The 20,729-nt window shown below is 40.6% G+C and overlaps 1 protein-coding gene across 1 annotated transcript; it reads left to right on the forward strand.

Moving 5' to 3' along the window:
* Positions 1 to 15,645: 15,645 nt before the first annotated feature.
* On the forward strand, positions 15,646 to 20,439 carry LOC125806204 (vesicular inhibitory amino acid transporter-like). Its single transcript, XM_049486169.1, has 2 exons — positions 15,646 to 16,653; positions 17,421 to 20,439. The coding sequence occupies exons 1-2, from the start codon at positions 16,264 to 16,266 to the stop codon at positions 18,606 to 18,608; spliced, it is 1,578 nt and encodes a 525-aa protein (XP_049342126.1). The 5' UTR covers positions 15,646 to 16,263; the 3' UTR covers positions 18,609 to 20,439.
* Positions 20,440 to 20,729: the final 290 nt, after the last annotated feature.

Genomic DNA, 20,729 nt, shown 5'->3' on the forward strand with positions numbered 1-20,729 from the left:
GCAGGGCATTTCTTTAATCCTAGAAAATACAATTATCATATGTTGCTTTGCTGGTGGTGTGCACAGAGAAACTTCTATTAGACAGTAGCTTGTGACTTTCTGATACTTTATTTGTACAAACACGGATACATGTGAGGCTGCTGCCTGCTGACCACCCATTAACTAGTATATGTCTATACAATGTACAATATACTACAATAATAAAGTATTTTACTGAAAAACCTTACCTATACATTTAAATTTTACAATAAACACTTTTAGGCTGTAAAGACTCTAGCGTTGTTGTTACTGTGCGCTGACTGGTTGGTTAAACAAGGCTAAAATATTAACAGCCAGAGCCAGTGTTACCAACTTTCTTTTTCAGAAGAAAGTAGCAAAATCCTGCTTGAAAATTCCTTCAATTTCGCTAGATGGCGTAATGCACTCATTTGCATATTTATGACGCCATAAAAGATTAAACTAAACGTAAAATGAACTTGCTTTAAAAGAACAATTTGCCCATACTTATTAATACATTTACATTTCCGTAATTACATAATGTTGAAATATATGCAAATCCTGTTATATTTTAATATAATGCAGTTAATAAGTAAACGTATTACTTCAAACCAAAATTCTACACTGTATATTAAAAGTAACATTATATGTAAGAATAAATTATAAAATAGATATATAACCTATAAAATACATACATTTTTTAATGTAAAATTATTAATATAGAAACTATAAATGTACAGATATTTACACATTTTAGGCATTAACGTGAAGCCAAGATGGTGAGTCGGGAGAAAGGAGGAGCACACTGCGCATGCGGAGAGAGAGAGCCAGCGTGCGAGAGAGAGAGATTTTTATTATTCTGCTCTGTGTCGCCAGTCGGTTTTTAGAAAACATTTAGCCAGATCGGTCTGAAAAGTCACTAAATCTGGCAAAAAAGTCTCTAAATTGGCGACACTGGCCCAGAGCTACTGGCAGGTTTAGGGGCGGGGCAACATTTTTACGACACAAGGTAACATTAAAATAGTTCTTTTTAATATTTCCCTTAGAACACTTTATCTACAGAACTCACTCACTGTACCAATTATTTATGTTTTTAAAAGAGTCTAACACAAAACTCAAAACTTAAATTAAGTGTTTTTTTTTCCATTATTTTAATATGTTCTGCATTGTAGATTAATACTAAATTCATTTAACTATGACTTTTTGATTATTTAATAAACAAAAAGTGTTAAGCAAACCAGAATATGTTTTATATTTTAACACCTCTTGTTTAGATGACAGCTTTGAACACCATGGATGGATTTTCTCAGTCAGATTTATGAGGTAGAGTCACCTGGAATTCAGGCTTTCAGTTAACAGCTGTACTGAACTCATCAAGTTTTTGCCTCTTCGTGTGTTTGAGAGAATCAGTTGTGAAGTTGTAGAGTTAAAGTTGGTATGTGAAAAGCACGGTTTGAGTAATGTTCTAATCCATATTATGGCAGGAACTACTGAACTAAGTAAAAAAATAAATACTTTAAAATATGGTCAGGATCTTTTGAAAATATGTGTTCCTTCGAAGTCTGGATGACCTTAGTATTAAATACTAATTATTAATTAATATACAAACTAGGCAAAGCAGATATAAAAGACTATATCAGATATTATCCTTTCCTATCCTTTTTAGTCCTTTCTTTCTCTACAGGCCATAATATAATTTAACAATTCAAGGAATTGGGTAAATTTTAACAAGGGCAAGAGCATAAGCTAAACATCTATAATTTGCACAAATGTCCTGTGAAAAGTCTGGTAGCACCAGAAGTGGAGTCGATTTCTCTAGGATCGGAGGCATCTGAAACTGACCATCACACACAGTGGAAACATGTCGCCTACTGTTGTCAGATGAATAAATCTGTATTATCAATGTTAATCTAGACCATCCAGACCATACAGTTGTTAGCAAGTCCTAACGTTAAGATCTGTCATGGTCAGGGTTTTGTCTCTACACTCCTGTGATCTTAGAAAAGTACATTAAGAGTAACATAAGCTGCCTTCAAGACAATATGTTTTCCAGGGACGTCCATCCATTGTTCAATAGGACAATGTAAAACCACATACTGCACACATCACAAAGCCAATGGTGTGAAAGAAGAACTGGCCTGGGTACTGGCCTGATTTGTCCCTAATATAGAATGTGTGGAGACTTTTTGAATGAATTTCAACAATGGCCACACTGTATTAATAAATAAAATAGCACCTTAATGTCACCGGGGAAACGAATGACAAAAGAATTTTTTTTGTGGGTATTTTATTCCGATTAAATTTTACTCAAAACAATAAAAATAAAAATGAATACACTGTAAAACCCTAGCTTAGAACACAGTACAGTATTTGGTAGTGGCACTTGATTTACTCAGCTTTACTCAACAAGACTTGAGCATTTCTTTAAGAGAACTTGGATAAACAGCTTCTGTAACCCAGAAAAATACAAGGCTTGACCACGAGGAGCACACTACCCCACTAAAACAATGCCATCTGCCCGCATCTGGTTGTGATTCATTCAAAAAACCTTATATTGTTCAGAATTTCCTGATGTTTACCTCTTATTTCATTAGGATGGCTCTGGATTGATCCTAAAATGGAGCACCACCATTCACTGCAGCTTGAGCCTCCTTCTCTACCATGCTCTTAGCTCCTCCCTTTCCTCTCTCAGGGTGACAACACTTCTGATTGTGTTTCTTAAAGTTACAGACACACATTTTAAAGGTGTATTCTCAATTCACCACCTGGCTACATTCTCCCCTGCTCAGGAGTCAACGTCCTCGGTGACCTCATAAGATTTCTTTACTTCTTTCACAGCTTCTCTGAAAAATGCTGTACCCAAGATGGATAAAATTTGTGAAACTGTCACTGAGTCAAGTGGGACGGACTCTAATATGGATCTGGGTTCATGATGCGGGTTAGAATGATGTCCTGCATTAGTTCTTTTGCTCCTACGAGGAGAAGGCACAGGTAATGAGTGAACCTCAAGATTGGACCCAGTATCTGATTCCACTGTCTCTGCTTCAGGACCAACCTCAACACTGGTCGGATTTGACTCTGCCCTGTCATAAGAGGGAACAGCATGACAGTCCATTTCTATCTGCAACCTTGGAACACTCAACTCCTCCAAAACCACACCCTCCTCAATACATTCTGGATCTAACTCAGTGTCATTAACAGCAGTCGTCTCAGATCTAGGAAGATTGCTTTTCTTTCTACGAGTAGGAATAGGAGTAAATACAAAGGGCCTAATGTCAACCCTATTAACCCTTTTCAATGGGCCTCCCTCTACTGGCTCAACAGAGTAAGTGGTCCCTTGGATTTCTACTACCCTGTAAGGAATAGATTGCCAGGCATCCTGTATTTTATTTCGTCCCTGTGGTCTGTTCCTGAGATACACAGTTTAACCAACACCAACTGGTGGACAATAGGTTTTGTCACTCTGGAAAGCTATGCGTTCGGCAGCTTTTTGTTCAGAATATTCTTTAGCTTGTGCATGTGCCTCTTTCAGTCACCTTTGGTGAGCAGCTAACCAGTCAGCTTTTGCTGATACCTCTGCAGTCTGTCCTAACAAAGCATCAATAGGCAGATGCGGGTCGATTCCAAAAAGCAGTAAATAAGGGGAATACCCCGTTGTGGCATGAGGGGTCACATTGTATGCGTACACAACTTCAGATAAATGCTCAGGCCAACAACGCTTTTTGTCTGGAGGGAGACTGCGCAAAAGATTGTGTAGCGTCCTATTAAAGCGCTCACACTGGGTGTTTCCGGTAGGGTGATGAGGGGTGGTACGGCTTTTCTTTACACCATACAGTTTACAAAGTTCAGCAATCAATTCACTTTCAAAATTACGGCCTTGGTCTGAATGCAGACGCTCGGGCACACCGTACTTCATAAACCATTCCTTTAAAAGGATTTTTGTTGTTGTGTCTGCTTTTTGGTCTCGAGTCGCGAAAGCCTGTGTAAATTTCGTGAACACATCTGTGATAACCAGAACATTTTCTCTACCATCTGTAGCTGGTTCCAACAGAGTAAAATCTACAGCAATTACCTCTAATGGTCTGGTAGCCAAAAATCTTTGGCTGAGGCATTTTGGTAAGTACACAAAGTGGGCATTTCTTTACCCACTGCTCAACATCCTCATACATACCAACCCAAAAACATCTTGGCTTTAACAGTTGCATTGTCCTCTCTATGCCCTGGTGACCCATAGAGTTATGTACACTCTCAAGAACTTGTACTTTTAAACAAGCTGGCAACAGTAACTGATTGCATTCACCTTGCCTCAGATCTTCCACTACTCGGTACAGTAGACCATCCTGCTCTCTAATTCTACCCCAGTGCTTCAGAAGTGACAGTACAGATTTAGACAAGTCTCTCCTCTCCTTATTGTTTGGCTTTTTCCCTCTGACCCAAAAGGACCTAAAGATGCTGAGGACAGGATCTTGCTCCTGAAAAGAACGCAACTCATCTTTAGAATAGCCTGGTAAAGTAGGTGTATTTTCCTGATCTAACCCAGCCAAAGGGTGACCTGCCTCACTAGCTCGAATTTGTCGAACCTCGCACCTCTCCAGCCCAACATCTACTAGTTCCTGCCCTAGTGTGGTTCCTTTGTTGACCAAATTACAAATAGCCACACAACCATCATACTCCAGATCTTCAGAGGCAATGTTCGGCTCCCCTGCTAAAGGGTGCCTAGAGAGGGCATCCGCAGCCTTATTACTCCGGCCGGGGCGATACTGAACGTCAAAGTCAAAGGCAGCTAACTGCGCTACCCATCTCTGCTCAACAGCTCCTAGCTTGGCTGTGTTGAGATGGCATAATGGGTTGTTGTCTGTGATTGCGGTAAATTTTGCACCCAGCAGATATCCCCTAAACTTCTCAGTTATGGCCCATTTTAGGGCGAGAAGCTCCAACTTCATACTGCTGTAGTTCTTGTCATTTTGTTCAGCCTTTCTAAGCCTACGGCTAGCGTATGCTATCACCCGCCTTTTACCATCCTGTTGCTGACATAAGACAGCTCCTAAACCGTGGCTACTCGCATCTGTCTCTACAGTGAAAGGGCAAGTAAAGTCTGCAAACCCGAGCACCGGAGCACAAACCAGCTTCTCCTTTAAAACATCAAAAGAGGTCTGACACTCAGTACTCCATAAGCTCAACAACCGCTCATTTACTCTAGAAGGAGGTCCAACCATTAGACAGTTATTTACCAGATCATGCAGTGGACCAGCTATCCTTGAAAACCCCTGCACGAATCTTCGGTAATAGCTACAGAACCCTAAGAATGAGCGTAAAGCTTTCAGAGTGGTAGGTACTGGCCACTGCTTCACAGCTTCTACCTTATCAGGGTCAGTCGCTATACCTTCTGCCGAGACCTGATGTCCTAGGAATTTGACCTTTTCCTGAAGGAAATGACATTTCTCTATTTTGATTTTGAGACCTGTCTCCTGGAGTCGTCTCAGTACTGTCTCTAATCTCTCAACGTGCTCTGAAAATGTCCTAGAGAAGACTAAAATGTCATCCAAGTATGCTAAAATTATTTGAAAAATTAGGTCAGTCATAGTTGCCTGCATCAACCTTTGAAATGTAGCTGGTCCATTTACAACCCCCATTGGCATGCGTAAATGTTCATATAACCCATATGGGGTTGTGAATGCAGTCTTGTGCCGGTCACGTTCATGTACTGCCACCTGGTGGTATCCACTAGCCAGGTCTATAGATGAGAAGAACTTTGCACCTCTCAGAGCATCAAAACTTTCGTCTATACGAGGTAAAGGAAATGCGTCTAGCTTAGTTTTTTAAGTTTAGCTTACGATAGTCGACGCAGAGTCGTATACTACCATCAGACTTCCTTACTACTACCACAGGTGAAGCATAGGAGCTGGTACTCTCCTGAATCACTCCTTTCCTTAGAAGCTGAGAAATGTGATCTTTGACCTCCTTGTACTGGGTCAGTGGGATACGACGGTATGGAAGGTTCACTGGAGTGTCATCAACTAACACAATCTCATGTTTCACCTTTTCTGTGTAGCCTAGCTCATCATCTCCAACAGCGAACACATCTGAATATTTACCAAGTAAGGCCCTTAACTCTGCTTGTTCTTTTTCAGTGCCACCTACATCCAGCTTACTCAGTATATCAGACACCTTTTGATGATCTTGAGACTCTTTTAAATCCACTGACACCTGCTCTGTATTGGCAGAAATACGCTGAAACGTTACTTCACAGTGCTGATTATTGGTAATGCATTGTACAGGTGACAAGACACCTATGCGAGTTCTTGGATTGAGCCACACATCCTCTCTAGAGAGATTAACTACTTGCACTGGAACCTGATGTCTGTGTTCCTTAACCAAAGAAGGCATTACTACAATACCTCCTGGTAATGGTAGTTTACCAGGCTCCAACAACCATGAACCTTGGTTTGGTGACTTGGTGTCTGAGAAACCTCTGACCATGACAGTGACTACTGATTCAGCTGGGACATGTACAAATCTTTTCCTGCTAATCGTGCCATCTTTGTCTTGTCAACATCACATTTATGCATCTGTTGGAAAACAGTCCTCCAATCTGAGTCTAGCTTTGCATCCAAAGTTCTATCAAATTCAGCGACTGATGATATTCATGCCTATGATAGCAGGTAGGGATGACTGAGAACTCTCAGGGTTTTTCACGACTAAAAATCCACAATCAGGGATTTTAATACCCACGGTATCCATCTCTAACTCCAAATAGCCCAGTTAGGGAATATCTAATCCATTGGCGGCGGTTAATTTAAGCCAGCCAGAGGTTGAAAGCATATCCCCCTCTTCTCCCCCTAACTGCTGGCGGAAGAACTCTTCTGTAATAGTGCTTACTTGGCTGCCTGTATCCAGCAAACATGAAACAGGAACATTCCCAATGTTAACATCTATTGTAGGGCACGTTCCTACCGCACACTCCAACACCTGACCTTGGCTAAACTTGGCTTTAGGTGAGTCTGTAGTTTGCCCCTGAATTGCCCGACTCACAGCAATCGGGGCCTTTCGTTTCCCTGTGCATCAGTAAAGGCTGGATTTTTAGTGTGCCGTTTTTGTGGACAATTTCTGGCAATGTGTCCCTCCTTCTGACACTTCAGACAGATAGGTTTGCCATCATCTGTAAATCTGAGTGGAGCCCTTGCATTAGAGACGGGTTTGAACGTGTGAGTTTTCTGAGTGGTCAACTCCATTACTGCCTGCGTTAGCTCACTAAGCTGCTTTCCCTGCTCAGTAACAACCTGCATGACGTCATCCAAAGTCAATGGTTTGTGTTCACCAACACTTACTACAGCACAGCATGCACCCCTCTCAGAATCAGACACCTTGCTTCTAGTTCTAGATGGTTTTGAATTAGTAGGCTCTTCCATATTCCATAGGTAAGCTTCCTCACATACTTCTACCATCGAAGAATCAGGTTTGTTTCTAACCCACCTCCTAAGCTCTCTCTTAAGTGCAGGGTCCCGAACTCCCTCGACAAACTGATCTCTCAATACTACCTTCATATTTGGTACTACATCAGGTGTTTGTCTCAATACATTGTTAAGTGCTTGTGATAAGGCATGTGAAAATTCCAGTAAGCCTTCACTCTCTCTCTGTTTGCGGCTGTAAAAGTCATGCAATAGCTGATCCCCACTACACCTATCACTAAAAGCTTCCCGAAGGTAGGTGAACAGGTCACTAACCTGGTCTACTTCACTATCACTTCGTAAACGTACCTCTTCTAATGCAGCCCCTCGCAACAAAGAGAGAACAAAGTCACACTGCTCAGGAGGAGACTGACTGCGTGCACGTAAGACGCGTTCAGTTTCCTCAATGAAATCATCTACTAGTCTTCCATCTTTTTCAAAATCACCAGTAAACGGAGCAATGTGACGCTCTCGTGGCACATAGACATATGTTCTATCAGGCATCCTATCCTATACAGCATGTTTTCTGTTCAGTTCACCAATTTGTTTCTGAATGTCCGATTCTTCTGGCTCAACCCCATCATCAGAGTCCCTCTCCTCCTCTGAATGGTCAGACATTTTAGGAAAAATAGTCTTTGCCAGATAAAGGATAAGGTTTCTGGATCAGTCCAGGGAGATGAACAGCAGCAGCCAGCAGCGATGAGTCCTCCACTCCACCGTCTCTGCAACTCCATCTGCAGTCCGACGTCTGGTCTCTTGGTCCTCTACCACCACCACCAGGTCCTGGTTCCACTCTCTCCCTCTCGAACCTGCGACACTTCACCACTACCAAACAATTGTACTGTGTTCTAATGTATTACCTAAGAAACCTAACCAAACTATCAGAAACCCCACTCCTGGTACCAATTTCTGTCACCGGGGAAAAGGACGCACACCAAATGACAAAATAATTTTTTTTTTGTGGGTATTTTATTCAGATTAAATTTTACTCAAAACAATAAAAATAAAAATGAATACACTGTAAAACCCTAGCTTAGAACACAGTACAGTATTTGGTAGTGGCACTCGATTTACTCAGCTTTACTCAACAAGACTTGAGCATTTCTTTAAGAGAACTTGGATAAACAGCTTCTGTAACCCAGAAAAATACAAGGCTTGACCACGAGGAGCACACTACCCCACAGAAACAATGCCATCTGCCCGCATCTGGTTGTGATTCATTCAAAATACATGTTTAGAAAGGCAATATAGGCATCTACTACTGTTATAGGCCAACTAAACCTTATATTGTTCAGTATTTCCTGATTTTTACCTCTTATTTCATTAGGATGGCTCTGGATGGATCCTAAAATGGAGCACCACCATTCACTGCAGCTTGAGCCTCCTTCTCTACCATGCTCTTAGCTCCTCCCTTTCCTCTCTCAGGGTGACAACACTTCTGATTGTGTTTCTTAAAGTTACAGACACACAGGTGTTTTCTCAATTCACCACCTGGATACATTAATAACAAAATACCATCTTTAACACATTAGTCCAGTCTTGAAATGCAGAAACACATGTAAAGCAAATTAATTTTAGTTGACCAGGAAAAACATGAAATATTTAGGGTCTATTTTGTCTGCAATAAAACATAAATAAAAGTAATTGTAAAAAAATATATATTTTCTGGTTTGGGGCTATAGTTTAATGTAACATTAAACGTATGATGTAACTGACTATGATGAAAGTGGGAGAGGAGAGAAAACTATGGAGCCATGGACAAAAACATTCAGACAGAGGGAAAAGAAAGCTCTGGAAAAAAAAGTGAACACATAAAATTATGGGTTTCTTTGATTTTACCAAATTGAAAACCTCTGGAATATAATCAAGAGGAAGGTGGATGATCAGAAGCCAGTATTGCCAGCAGTGTGTAAGACTGGTGGAGGAGAACATGCCAAGATGCATGAAAACTGTAATTACAAACCAGGGTTATTCCACCAAATATCGAGTTCTGAACAGTTTAAACCTTATGAATATTAACTTGTTTTCTTTGCTTTTTTATAGTTCTGAAAGCTCTGCTCATTTTCTGCAAAAATGCTCTAAATGACAATATTTTTATTTGGAATTTGGGAGAAATGTTGTCTGTAGTTTATAGAATAAAACAACAATGTTCATTTTACTCAAGCAAATATCTATAAATAACTAAATCAGAGAAACTGATTCAGAAACTGAAATGGTCTGTTATTTTTTCCAGAGCTGTATGTAAAATAATATTTATATTTCATTTTCTTTGCCTCTGTATGTACAAATGAGTATGAATGATACTGTATATCCTATAATAAAAATAATATTTCATATTTAAACCTTCTCAGCACATTTCACTGCAGTATCACAATCCCAGCACTCTCACAAGTCTTATACTTAGTAAAGACATTATGATAATAAACAGCACGACTGCTGTGTGGAATATCTTGCACCAGAACTGAATATAATTGTGTAGAATGATTTTTCAATAAAGCAGGAAAAAGGAATGTTGCACTAAATTACAGTACTGGTTTTATAACACTGCACTGTACAGGAAATCAAAAGACCTGAGTGATGGATGTTGTAAAATATTGTGTATTCGTGTGTGTGTGTTTGTGTGTGTGTGTGTGTGTGTGTGTTAGCTCTACAGTTCAGTGCTCAGGCATAAAGATGTGGCTGAATCAGCCCACAGTGACATTAATGAGCAGAACTAGGTCATCTCAGCTGAGACGCACACACACACGCACACACACACACGCACACACACACACACACGTGTGTACTCTCCCACACATTCATGAACCCAGCAGGCACGAAGGGACAGTGGTCTGGATAGAACACATGGAGCCCACGCATGTGTCACATGGAGGGAGGGAGAAAGAGAGAGAGAGAGAGAGAGAGAGAAGGACAATTTTCTCTCTCTATCTTTCTCTCTCTCCCTCTCTCTCTCCTCATTCCTTTCCTAATATGGGGGAATAGTCGAATAAAAATGTTATCGTATTATTATTATTATTATTATTATTATTATTATTATTATTATTATTATTATTATTATTATTATTATTATACCAATAATGCAGTACATGGGCAAATGTATTTAGACATATGCTCATTTTTTGTTTCTTGCCAAATGAAGGATATTAATAATGAGTTAATCCTGCTTTTGTTGGAGTAGCTGTTTTGGAGCATTGCTGTGAGGATTTGATTGCATTTAGAAACAAAATCTTTATAGGGGTCAGGATTTTGGACAATCACCAATCACTACTGCCCACCTCCTATACTAGGGAGGGAGATAAAGAGAGAGAAAGAGAGAGAGAGAGAGAGAGAGAGAGAGAGAGAGAGAGAGAGAGAGCATTCCTAATCTACTTTAGTATCTGTATAAACATTGTGAGTTTTGATGTGGTCTTGATAATAATAATAATAATAATAATAATAATAATAATAATAATAATAATAATAATAATAATAATAACGATAATAATAATAATAATAATAATAATAATAATAATAATAATAATAATAATAATAATAATAATAACCACTCCCTGTTTTTTTCTCATCTGCTGTAATTAGTAGTGAGTTCAGGTAAATCCAGCTTTAAGTAGTAGATAAAATAATGCACATTTATTTGAATACGCACAGAGCAGGCTATTCTCACAAACTGAGTAACTGTCTGAGAAGAAGACTAGTGTGAAGAAGCCAGACTCCACCAAGATACATAAGAGTACTCCAAAGGAGCTCAAAGCTTCAGCAGCTTAAATGGGAGAGACTCTGCAAACTATGTCTGTTTCTTTCTGTTTCTGTTGGTTCTTTACCAGTCCAGTACCAAGCTTGGTAGAATGGCAAAATAATTAAATCCTGACTATACGCTGCACATCACCACAAACTCACCATTTCCACTGTGAAGCATGGTGGTGGCAGCATCATACTCTAGAGATGCTTCTTGGCAGCAGGCTCTGGAAAGCTTGCTAGGGTCGGGAGATATCCTGCAGAATTATCTAATTCTGTCTGAAACAGAAATACGACCTGGGAGAATATTTATTTTAAAGCAAAACAAAAGCCTGACACCTTTAGTGAAAGTTACAAAGAAATGGTTTAAAAACAAAAAGGAGAATATTCTAATAAAGTGATAGAGTCAAAGCCAATACCTCAACTACATGAAAAGGGCTCTTCATTGTCAATGACTTTTTAAACTGTTAGAACTTGAGCAGTTCTGCTAAGAGGAATACAATAAAAATAAAACAAACAGAATTGAGTGACATTTTTCTTTATTTTAAGACATTTTTGTCAGTTTTGTTTATTTATATTACTCAATTCCTTATTTTCTCTGTGTGAATTATATTATTCATTATTATACTGTGATATTATAATTGTCATTAACGGTGCCGGCAGGACGAGGGGCGGACGCAAATGCAGGTAAGAACGGGGTAAATATATTTATTAAACAAAGAAACAACCAAATAGCAAAATAGAAAACTTAAACAAACAGACAGACTAACAAAACAGCCAAGGAAAATTAATGTTAAAGCAAAAACAGGAAAAACAAACTAGGGAAATAAACAAGAGAGTAAACGAGAAGTAGAATATACCTGGAAACACAGAATAATAAACACCAAAGACCACGATGGAAAGGCGGAAACACTGTGGTATACACAAGAAGATAAACGGAAATGGGACACACCTAAAGCTACAAAATGAAAACAGGTGAAGGAAATGAAACACTAAGGAACACGGGTCACATGGGAGACACAATCAGGAGGAACAGGTAAAGGAAACAGATCAAGGACGTGACAAAATGTAGCTTTCTTACTATTAATTATCTAGTAATAATTATCTGATGTGTTAATTCAAAAATGTTAGAGAACATAAGCATGAAAATGTCCAAAATTAGTGTAAAGACCACTGTTTAAAACTCATACCGTCATACATTCATTCAGCAGTTACTATACATGTTGAGTGTGTGTATGTTCATTTTTTGCTGTAACAGATTGTGTTACAAGCCTGAGGCAGAAAAGGAGGTGAAAGCGAAAACATGCACAGCTTAAACACACTGCTGCAAAAAGACCTGCATGTCCTACAGCCCAGCATGCAGCAAATACAGGCTAACAGTGCACACACATACACACACACGCACATATACACTCACACTCACAAGCTTGAAAAGTGACACACTAACCAAGGCCTGTTCTATCACTCCCTTTACTTTCTTTCTCAGGCACATTCACTTACACACTCACTGAGACACTCTCTCTCTCTCACACACACACACACACAAACAGACTGTCATTTCCACTCGCCTCAGTTTCATGTCCTGTAAGCAAATAGACCTTTTTGTCATTCTGAATAATGTTTGTGCACCTGTCTGTTTGCATGCCTGCATGTGTGTGCGCGCGCGCGTGTTAATATAAATGATTTGATAAATTGCAGCTCTAAATTGATAAAATGACAAATCTGTGATTCTGGGTGCAGAGCTGAGAGTGTGCTGTGCAGGCTGCAGATACTGCGGTGCTGTTGGGGGGCTGTCAGGAGGAATAAGCTCAGCGGCTCTGGTGGGGTTTGGGGGGCAGTTCTGCCGATGCACGCGCATCGCCTCGCTGCAGAACAGCGTGACAGTAGAAATGAGAAGCTGCTGGGATCTGTAGAGTCGGTGTGTGTTGGTGTATTCAGCCGTATTGTCTCGCGCGTAGAGCTGCGGTAGCGTCAGCGCTGAGCTTTCCGCACGTGGCCTCCTTATCTCACAGCCCTCACGCGCACCCAGCCCTCCGCCAATTACCGCCGCCATGGCAACTATCTGAGGGGATTGCCCCCCAGACACGAGCCGCCTAATCCACGGGCGCTCCTGCACAAAAAAACTCATGAGCGCGCGCACCCACGAACCCCTCCCAAACCCGCACCCACCAGCGCCGCTCCGCCCGCGAGCCTTAATTCAGCTGCTTCCACAACTTGCAGCAATATTCTTTGGTCACCCAAAGCTCACTACATCACCATGGAAACACACTTTGATGTTGGACGCACGTGCCGCTCAAGCGCTCCAGAGGCGCCAACGAAAAAATAGCCGTTAAAAATCAATAAAATAAAATGGAAATATTTACAGTAGATAAAAATATATAAAAATAAATGGTTTTAGTGATATTAAAACAAACATATAGTATAATAAATATATTATAATATATTGTGTTAAAAAATAAACGTATTATTTTCATTATTATTATTATTGTTGTTACTATTATTTCTTTTTGTGTGTGTTTACTATAATGATTGCATTATTTTTATACGTGGTATTTTTTATATCGCTGATGAGATTAAAATCGCTTGTATTATATATTAGGAAATACATTAAATAGTATTATGTTTTTATTACCACAGACATTAATAACATTCATAATAATAGAATAATAATAATAGACATTAATAAACATGTTATAGAGAGAAAGAGAGAGAGAGAGAGATTTTTACTTTTTCTGACCCAAAGTATTGCTCCGGATTTCGCCTATGATGGGGGAGGGTGGCTGAGTCACACGCGCAGAAAGAGAGAGCGAGAGAAAAAGAAAGAAAGAGAGAGAGAGAGAGAGAGAGAGAGAGAGAGAGAGAGAGACTCCAATGGCAGCTGGCTAAATAAGCGAACCATGAAAACATGCGGAACTTTTTTCTGTCCTCTGGGTTGATGCTATATTTAGAAGCAGAGTTGCATCTTCTCTTCTTTTAAGATTAAGGCTTAACCACGCGTACTGTACTGACATTCATAACATCACCGTTGCACAGATAAAACACACGCGTGTAATTAAACTTGCCGTAAAGCTACCTTTTTGGCTGCATTTAATCAGTTCTTTATTCACCTGAGAATCGTCTTAGCGTCTGCGATTTAAAGCTGAAATGTTGAGCGCCGTAGAGTGTCTATCAACACCATGACAGGCTAGATTACTCTTGTGGAAAACCCCGACCTTTATTACCCTAAATGTTATTCAGTAGGTTTTGTATAATTGTATGCTTTCTTCCTTTTTTTTGTAAACCCCTGTAGGAGCTGTTGGGCGTTGCATTAGCTTTGTGTGACGTGAGGACGGAGGGCACAGGGCACAGGGTCCCTCATGTCTCTTTTTCTTAATTAAACTAAACGTGTTCAAACGGAAGATGACAAAGGCGCAGTCAGTGCGATTTTAGTGTTTGTAGCTCAATCGCCCATAAAAGGAAATCCTAAATATATCCTAGTTTAGGTTAATGGCGTGAGAGTTGCTGACTGTGGTGCTGAATCTTTTTTCTTCACTCTTTAATCAGTAGTGATACTACAGTAACATCTATTAGAGCGTCTATTCTGCGTGTGTTTCTATGATTGTCATGTGACTCATTGAAAAGACTTCCATTTTGGGGATGAAAAAAAAAAAAAAACTAATGGAAAGCCGGCACAGGCGCACAATCAATGTACACATTAATACAAACAGACAATTCGTAATCATCTAAAATATTTTCAAACTATATAAGCAAGAAATAAATCGTAATTAAATTAGATTCGTTAAACTGAACGTTATCGCCTGTAAAGTAAAACAAATGCACATTTTAGTTGTAATTGTAGTCATTTTATTTTGCTGCTTTTAAAGGTTTTAAGGCTTTCTCCAAATAGAAAATACTTTAGTTAAAATTATACTTTTACATCCAAACCAAACACAATTTGACGTATTAATGTGAGCAGTCACTGCTGCGTTTAGGTTATTGTAATTATTCATATAATTATTTTTAACTTTGTAGCGTAGAGTTAGCTGTAATGAAATTTTAAAATGAATAAACAAATAGCAACAATAGTAGTAATGATAATAATGATGATGCTGTACGCTTTCCCTCTTAGTCTTTGTCGGCTCTTCTTTTTGTTTTCTTTGCTCGTTCTCTTTTTCTTCCTATTTTTAACGGTATTTTATTATTATTATTATTATTATTATTATTATTGTTGTTGTTGTTATTATTATCAAGAATGCATAAAATAATTGCAACATCTCTACGACAATAAAGATACAATTTTTCTGCCATTTTTTTTGTTCCGTATTTAATCGTGACTGTCCTCCAACATGTCCAATTGGCACACACTTGAGCTCAAACGCGTTTACCTATCTGTCACTTTTCTCTTTAGTATCTCCTGAAGCCAAAAACACGATTACGGAGATGAACCAGTGCGATATCAAAATCTTCTCTTCGGAGATGGATCAAGAGCGCTCTCGGTGCGCCTTAGCGCACGGGCTTCACAGAAAATGCGCCCATCTTCTTCCTCACTCTCTCCTATTTTACACCCCCATTTTCTCTCTCTCTCTCTTTATTTCTCTCCCTCTCTCTTGCACACACACCAACACACACACTCACGTGTACACACACACACACACACATCCATGCGAAACTGGCATTCGTCACTGACGGAGTAACACACACTGCGTGGGTGTGAGGCGGAAAACCCCGAATTGGTCGTGTTTCTGAACGGCTAAATGCGTTCCTGCTCTCCGTGATCACCTGCGTTCGACCAGGGTTAACGTTATCTCTGGAAGCTATTTTTTTATGAAGATGCGCGTCGAGCTCCAGAAACACAGCCGCATATCTGAGAGTGTGACGGGTTCTCAAGGACAGTGGACATGTCTGTAACCGGACTAAACAAGACTGCAACGAACATCTGAATAAAAACTCAGATAGGAGAAGAAAAGACATGCATTTGCAACAGGAATTGTAAAATTCTATGCTTTTGACTGAAAATAATCTGGAAAATAGTCTGAAAAAAGGCTGATCTCACACACATCTGTTTATAGTTTTTAAACCATTCGAGCGCCGACATCTCATAATCATCATGGCTCATCTGATCCGGCACAAAATCTCCAACAAGATCACGAACGCGATGAACACGGCCTCCAACAAGTCGCAGGCGAAGGTAAGCGGCGCGTTCGCGCGCATGGGCTTCCAAGCGGCCACGGATGAGGAGGCGGTGGGCTTCGCCGAGTGCGATGATCTGGATTATGACTACAGGCAGGGTATGCGAATGTCCTCGCTGCAGACGGACGAGGCCGGCGGGGAAGTGGACGGAGAAGGTGGGCTGGAGGGGGACAGCCGCTATCAGCGGGATGGCACGGGGCCGCGGGGCTCACGCGGCAGCACTGGCTTGTGTGAGGAACTGGGCGAGACGGACAAACCCAAGATCACGGCTTGGGAAGCGGGCTGGAACGTCACTAACGCCATCCAGGTACTCCACCATAGGTTATTTATTCGTTTATTTCAATTTATTTATTCATTAATTTGTTTATTTGAAGGGGGTTGGGTGAGTGGGTGCGTTTTCCAATTTAATATCAATCGTATAGGACATGCGGTCGTTTAAACGTCTAGAATTTTTTAAGAAAAAAAATGTATTGGTTATTTTGTGGTGAAAAAACAATAAAAAAACAATAGTTTAAAAAATAAAAGTACCAATAGTTTAGGGGGGAAACTATAAATATCTAACATCTATAAAATCATGAATAACGAAAATCCCAATCTCCATTAGCTGTACTTTCCGTAATAGTCGCTTTTTCTTGCTTTAAATTAATTAATTTAATTTTAAGTGTGTGTGTGTGTGTGTGTGTGTGTGCTTGCGTGCGTGCGTGCATGTGTTGGGAGGAAAGGGGGTGCTGAATGGCACCACCCAGAACACACTCTATCAATCACATTCACATTTATGCCTCCTCTTTAAACATATGAAAATGACTCTGTGTTAATGTGTGTATCTTTAATCTGTGTATCTTAAAAGTACAAAAAATATGAGAAATAAAAAAATACTGTTACTCAGTATTGCAACAAAGTGGTAGAAATGGATTCATCAAAAACACCTAAAAAATCCATTTCGACTTAAGGCCAGCATCCTTGAGGAAGGGCAGTGAAAGGTTTTTCTCCCTGTCAGCCTCGCTCGCGCTGCGCCATCACATAACCACCCCTCCCCTTCCAACCTCTAAAGGCCTCGCTTGTGTCTCTCCGCAGGGCATGTTCGTCCTCGGCCTCCCATACGCCATTCTGCACGGCGGCTACCTCGGCCTTTTCCTCATCATCTTTGCCGCCGTGGTGTGCTGCTACACGGGCAAGATCCTAATAGCGTGCCTGTACGAGGAGAACGAGGATGGCGAGCTGGTGCGCGTGCGGGACTCCTACGTGGACATCGCTAACGCGTGCTGCGCGCCGCGCTTCCCTGCGCTTGGAGGCCACGTGGTCAACGTGGCGCAAATCATCGAGCTGGTCATGACATGCATCCTGTATGTGGTCGTGAGTGGCAACTTGATGTACAACAGTTTTCCGGGGATGCCCGTCTCGCAGAAGGCCTGGTCGGTGGTGGCCACAGCTGCGCTTTTGCCCTGCGCCTTCCTCAAGAACCTCAAGGCCGTGTCCAAGTTCAGCTTGCTGTGCACGCTCGCGCACTTCGTGATCAACGTGCTGGTCATCGCCTACTGCCTGTCGCGCGCGCACGACTGGGCGTGGGAGAAGGTCAAGTTCTATATCGACGTCAAGAAGTTCCCCATCTCCATCGGTATCATCGTCTTCAGCTACACGTCGCAGATCTTCTTGCCTTCGCTCGAGGGCAACATGCAGAACCCAAAGGAATTCCACTGCATGATGGACTGGACGCACATCGCCGCGTGCGTGCTCAAGGGCCTCTTTGCCCTCGTGGCCTACCTGACATGGGCCGACGCCACTAAGGAGGTGATCACGGACAACCTACCGGGGGGCATCCGCGCCTGGGTCAACATGTTCCTCGTGGCTAAGGCGTTGCTCTCCTATCCATTGCCCTTCTTTGCCGCCGTGGAGGTGCTAGAGAAGTCACTCTTCCAGGACGGAGGCCGGGGGCTCTTTCCCAATTGCTACGGGCCAAGCGGCCAGCTAAAGTCATGGGGGCTCACCCTGCGAGTGGCGCTTGTCGTCTTTACCCTTCTCATGGCCATCTTCGTCCCACATTTTGCACTTCTTATGGGCCTGACCGGAAGCCTCACGGGCGCCGGCTTGTGCTTTCTGTTGCCTAGCCTCTTCCACCTGAAGCTCATGTGGCGGAAACTTCTGTGGCACCAAGTGTTCTTCGACGTCTCCATCTTCGTGATCGGGGGAATTTGCAGCATCTCCGGCTTCATCCACTCCGTCGAGGGGCTCATCGAGGCCTTTAAGTACAACATTCAGGATTAAAGCAGGGGAAGGCTGCTTTCCCCTTTTGAAATGCTGATGCACTCTTCTTCTGGATGGCGACCAGCGAGCTCGCACTCAAATAAATAAAAAACTGCCAATTTATTTATTTATTGTTACAAACGTGCAATATCTCGTGTTCTAATAGTGTGATGATGTGCTTTATTTTGTCGACTTTTGTGAGCAATAACCATTGAGAGATGCGCGCAAATCCCACTGAATAATAACTTCCAGTAAAATGTGCATACACTATACGTCCAAAAGTTTGTAGAAATCCTCTAACTAGGGGATGCAGCTACTGTAAATGGCAAAACTTTCCTCCGTTTTTGTAATAAAACATGGTATATGCAAGCATTGTACTGTTAAAGGTACCAGACTTTTAATCTGTTATTTAATGTAGAAATATTAAGTATGTGGTTTCAGGGGACAAAAATACCAGGATATGGTTTACACGCTCATTTACACTACACTTTGGCACCAAAATTAAATCTGAAAACTCCTTTGGGTTGTTAAGCAATAAGCTAGAACTTTGATAATTTCGGCAGATTTAATAAATGTTTACAGTTACAAGTACATGTATAAAAACTGGCTGTTGACTTAGGGCTTGCAGGAATAATGGAATTGATTTAGAGGTTAAATGGGTAGAATTAAGACAGTTACATAACAGTTTTAGAGATTTGAGATGTGTCTATTTTACAGCACTTTTTTAGTTAGACTGTCAATGCCACTTTACTGTTTCTCCCATAATTATCATGTGTTTTCAAAACTATACAGTCCACATATGGGAACTAGCTGCACCACAGAATGTGCCCATTCTGTTAAAAACGCCAGTGCATTGACATAACAAACCTGTAGTACCCCCACTTATGCACATTCATTTAATATATAATCTTTAAAAAGATTCTTCAAGTGTTCTTTAGTGTAATGTAAAGGCATTCTAAATGATAAATGAGATCAAAACCTTCTAAACGTATATATTTTAATGTCATGTTAACCTCTACAGAAGAGCAATGGAAGTGCTCCAGTGACAATGGATACATTTGGGATGAGATAAAGAACGCATTTAACATCAGTATCTGACATTATCTGTGGCTGAATGGAAAACAACTGCATAAATAAACTGACTATTAATTCCCCCTGATTTTAGGAGAAATGTTTCACGGAAAAGTGTCTACAAACATTTGGACATATACTGTGAAATGAGTGCCAAAGGCAGGGAAGCCCTTGATAACTTATTTTTTCAGCACTACAACGTTAAATTTTAGACCTATAAGAGTAGTTGGTGCTATATTTTATGAGATATGGGCCTATATTAAGCGGGTTAATTGTTGATTATTTTAGCAAACGGTATCCAAATGATATAAGCATATGCCAATCAGTGAAATGCGTAACTAGTTACAGTGAGAATGTGTGACAAATCAAGATTTTTTTTTTACGTTTTATTTGAAACTAGCTGGAATGACTGTTGCAGTGCGCACTGCAGTGAAGCTTAGAGGCTTTATTTGATGGTAAGATGAAGCATCTCGAAGCAGCAGGGAAAATCCACAGAGCACACCAACCGAGCTCGCCAAATATGGGATTAGAAAAGAAATCATCCGTGTCAGAAGTCCTCAGTAGCCTAATTTCTTCCAGTAGACCATATTACGTTAATCCCTCCAACCCCCTGCCGTAGACGTTTCGTCAGTGTCTTTGGTGTTCAGCGTGTGTATCACATAATTCGTGAGTGAATATGAAGTGCAAGTATAAATGGCCTGTTGAAAAGTTAACTGAGCTGTATGTTAAATGTGACTCAGATGTAAAATAAATGAATAAACAAATAAAGATGTTAAAACTGTTTGGTGCTTTAATAAAATGCGCGCGCAAAAAAACACAAAACAAAAATTATTTGAAGATGACAATACATTTTATGTTTTGTATTTCCTGGTCAGCTGTGTAGAGAAAATTGTCCTCACATTGTCCTCACATACACTAAGATAAAACACACTAAAATAAGTACAAAATTGAACTTAAAATAATACAAAGCTTGGCGCTGGGACTGTACCTTACACTGAGGTACAACAGAGTACCTTTCAATGAAAGTCTTTTTATGTACCTTTGTTTTTTGTACCAGTAAAAATTATAAAC

This window comes from Astyanax mexicanus, chromosome 12 (assembly GCF_023375975.1).
Source record: "Astyanax mexicanus isolate ESR-SI-001 chromosome 12, AstMex3_surface, whole genome shotgun sequence".
NCBI classification, from domain to species: Eukaryota; Metazoa; Chordata; class Actinopteri; order Characiformes; family Acestrorhamphidae; genus Astyanax; species Astyanax mexicanus.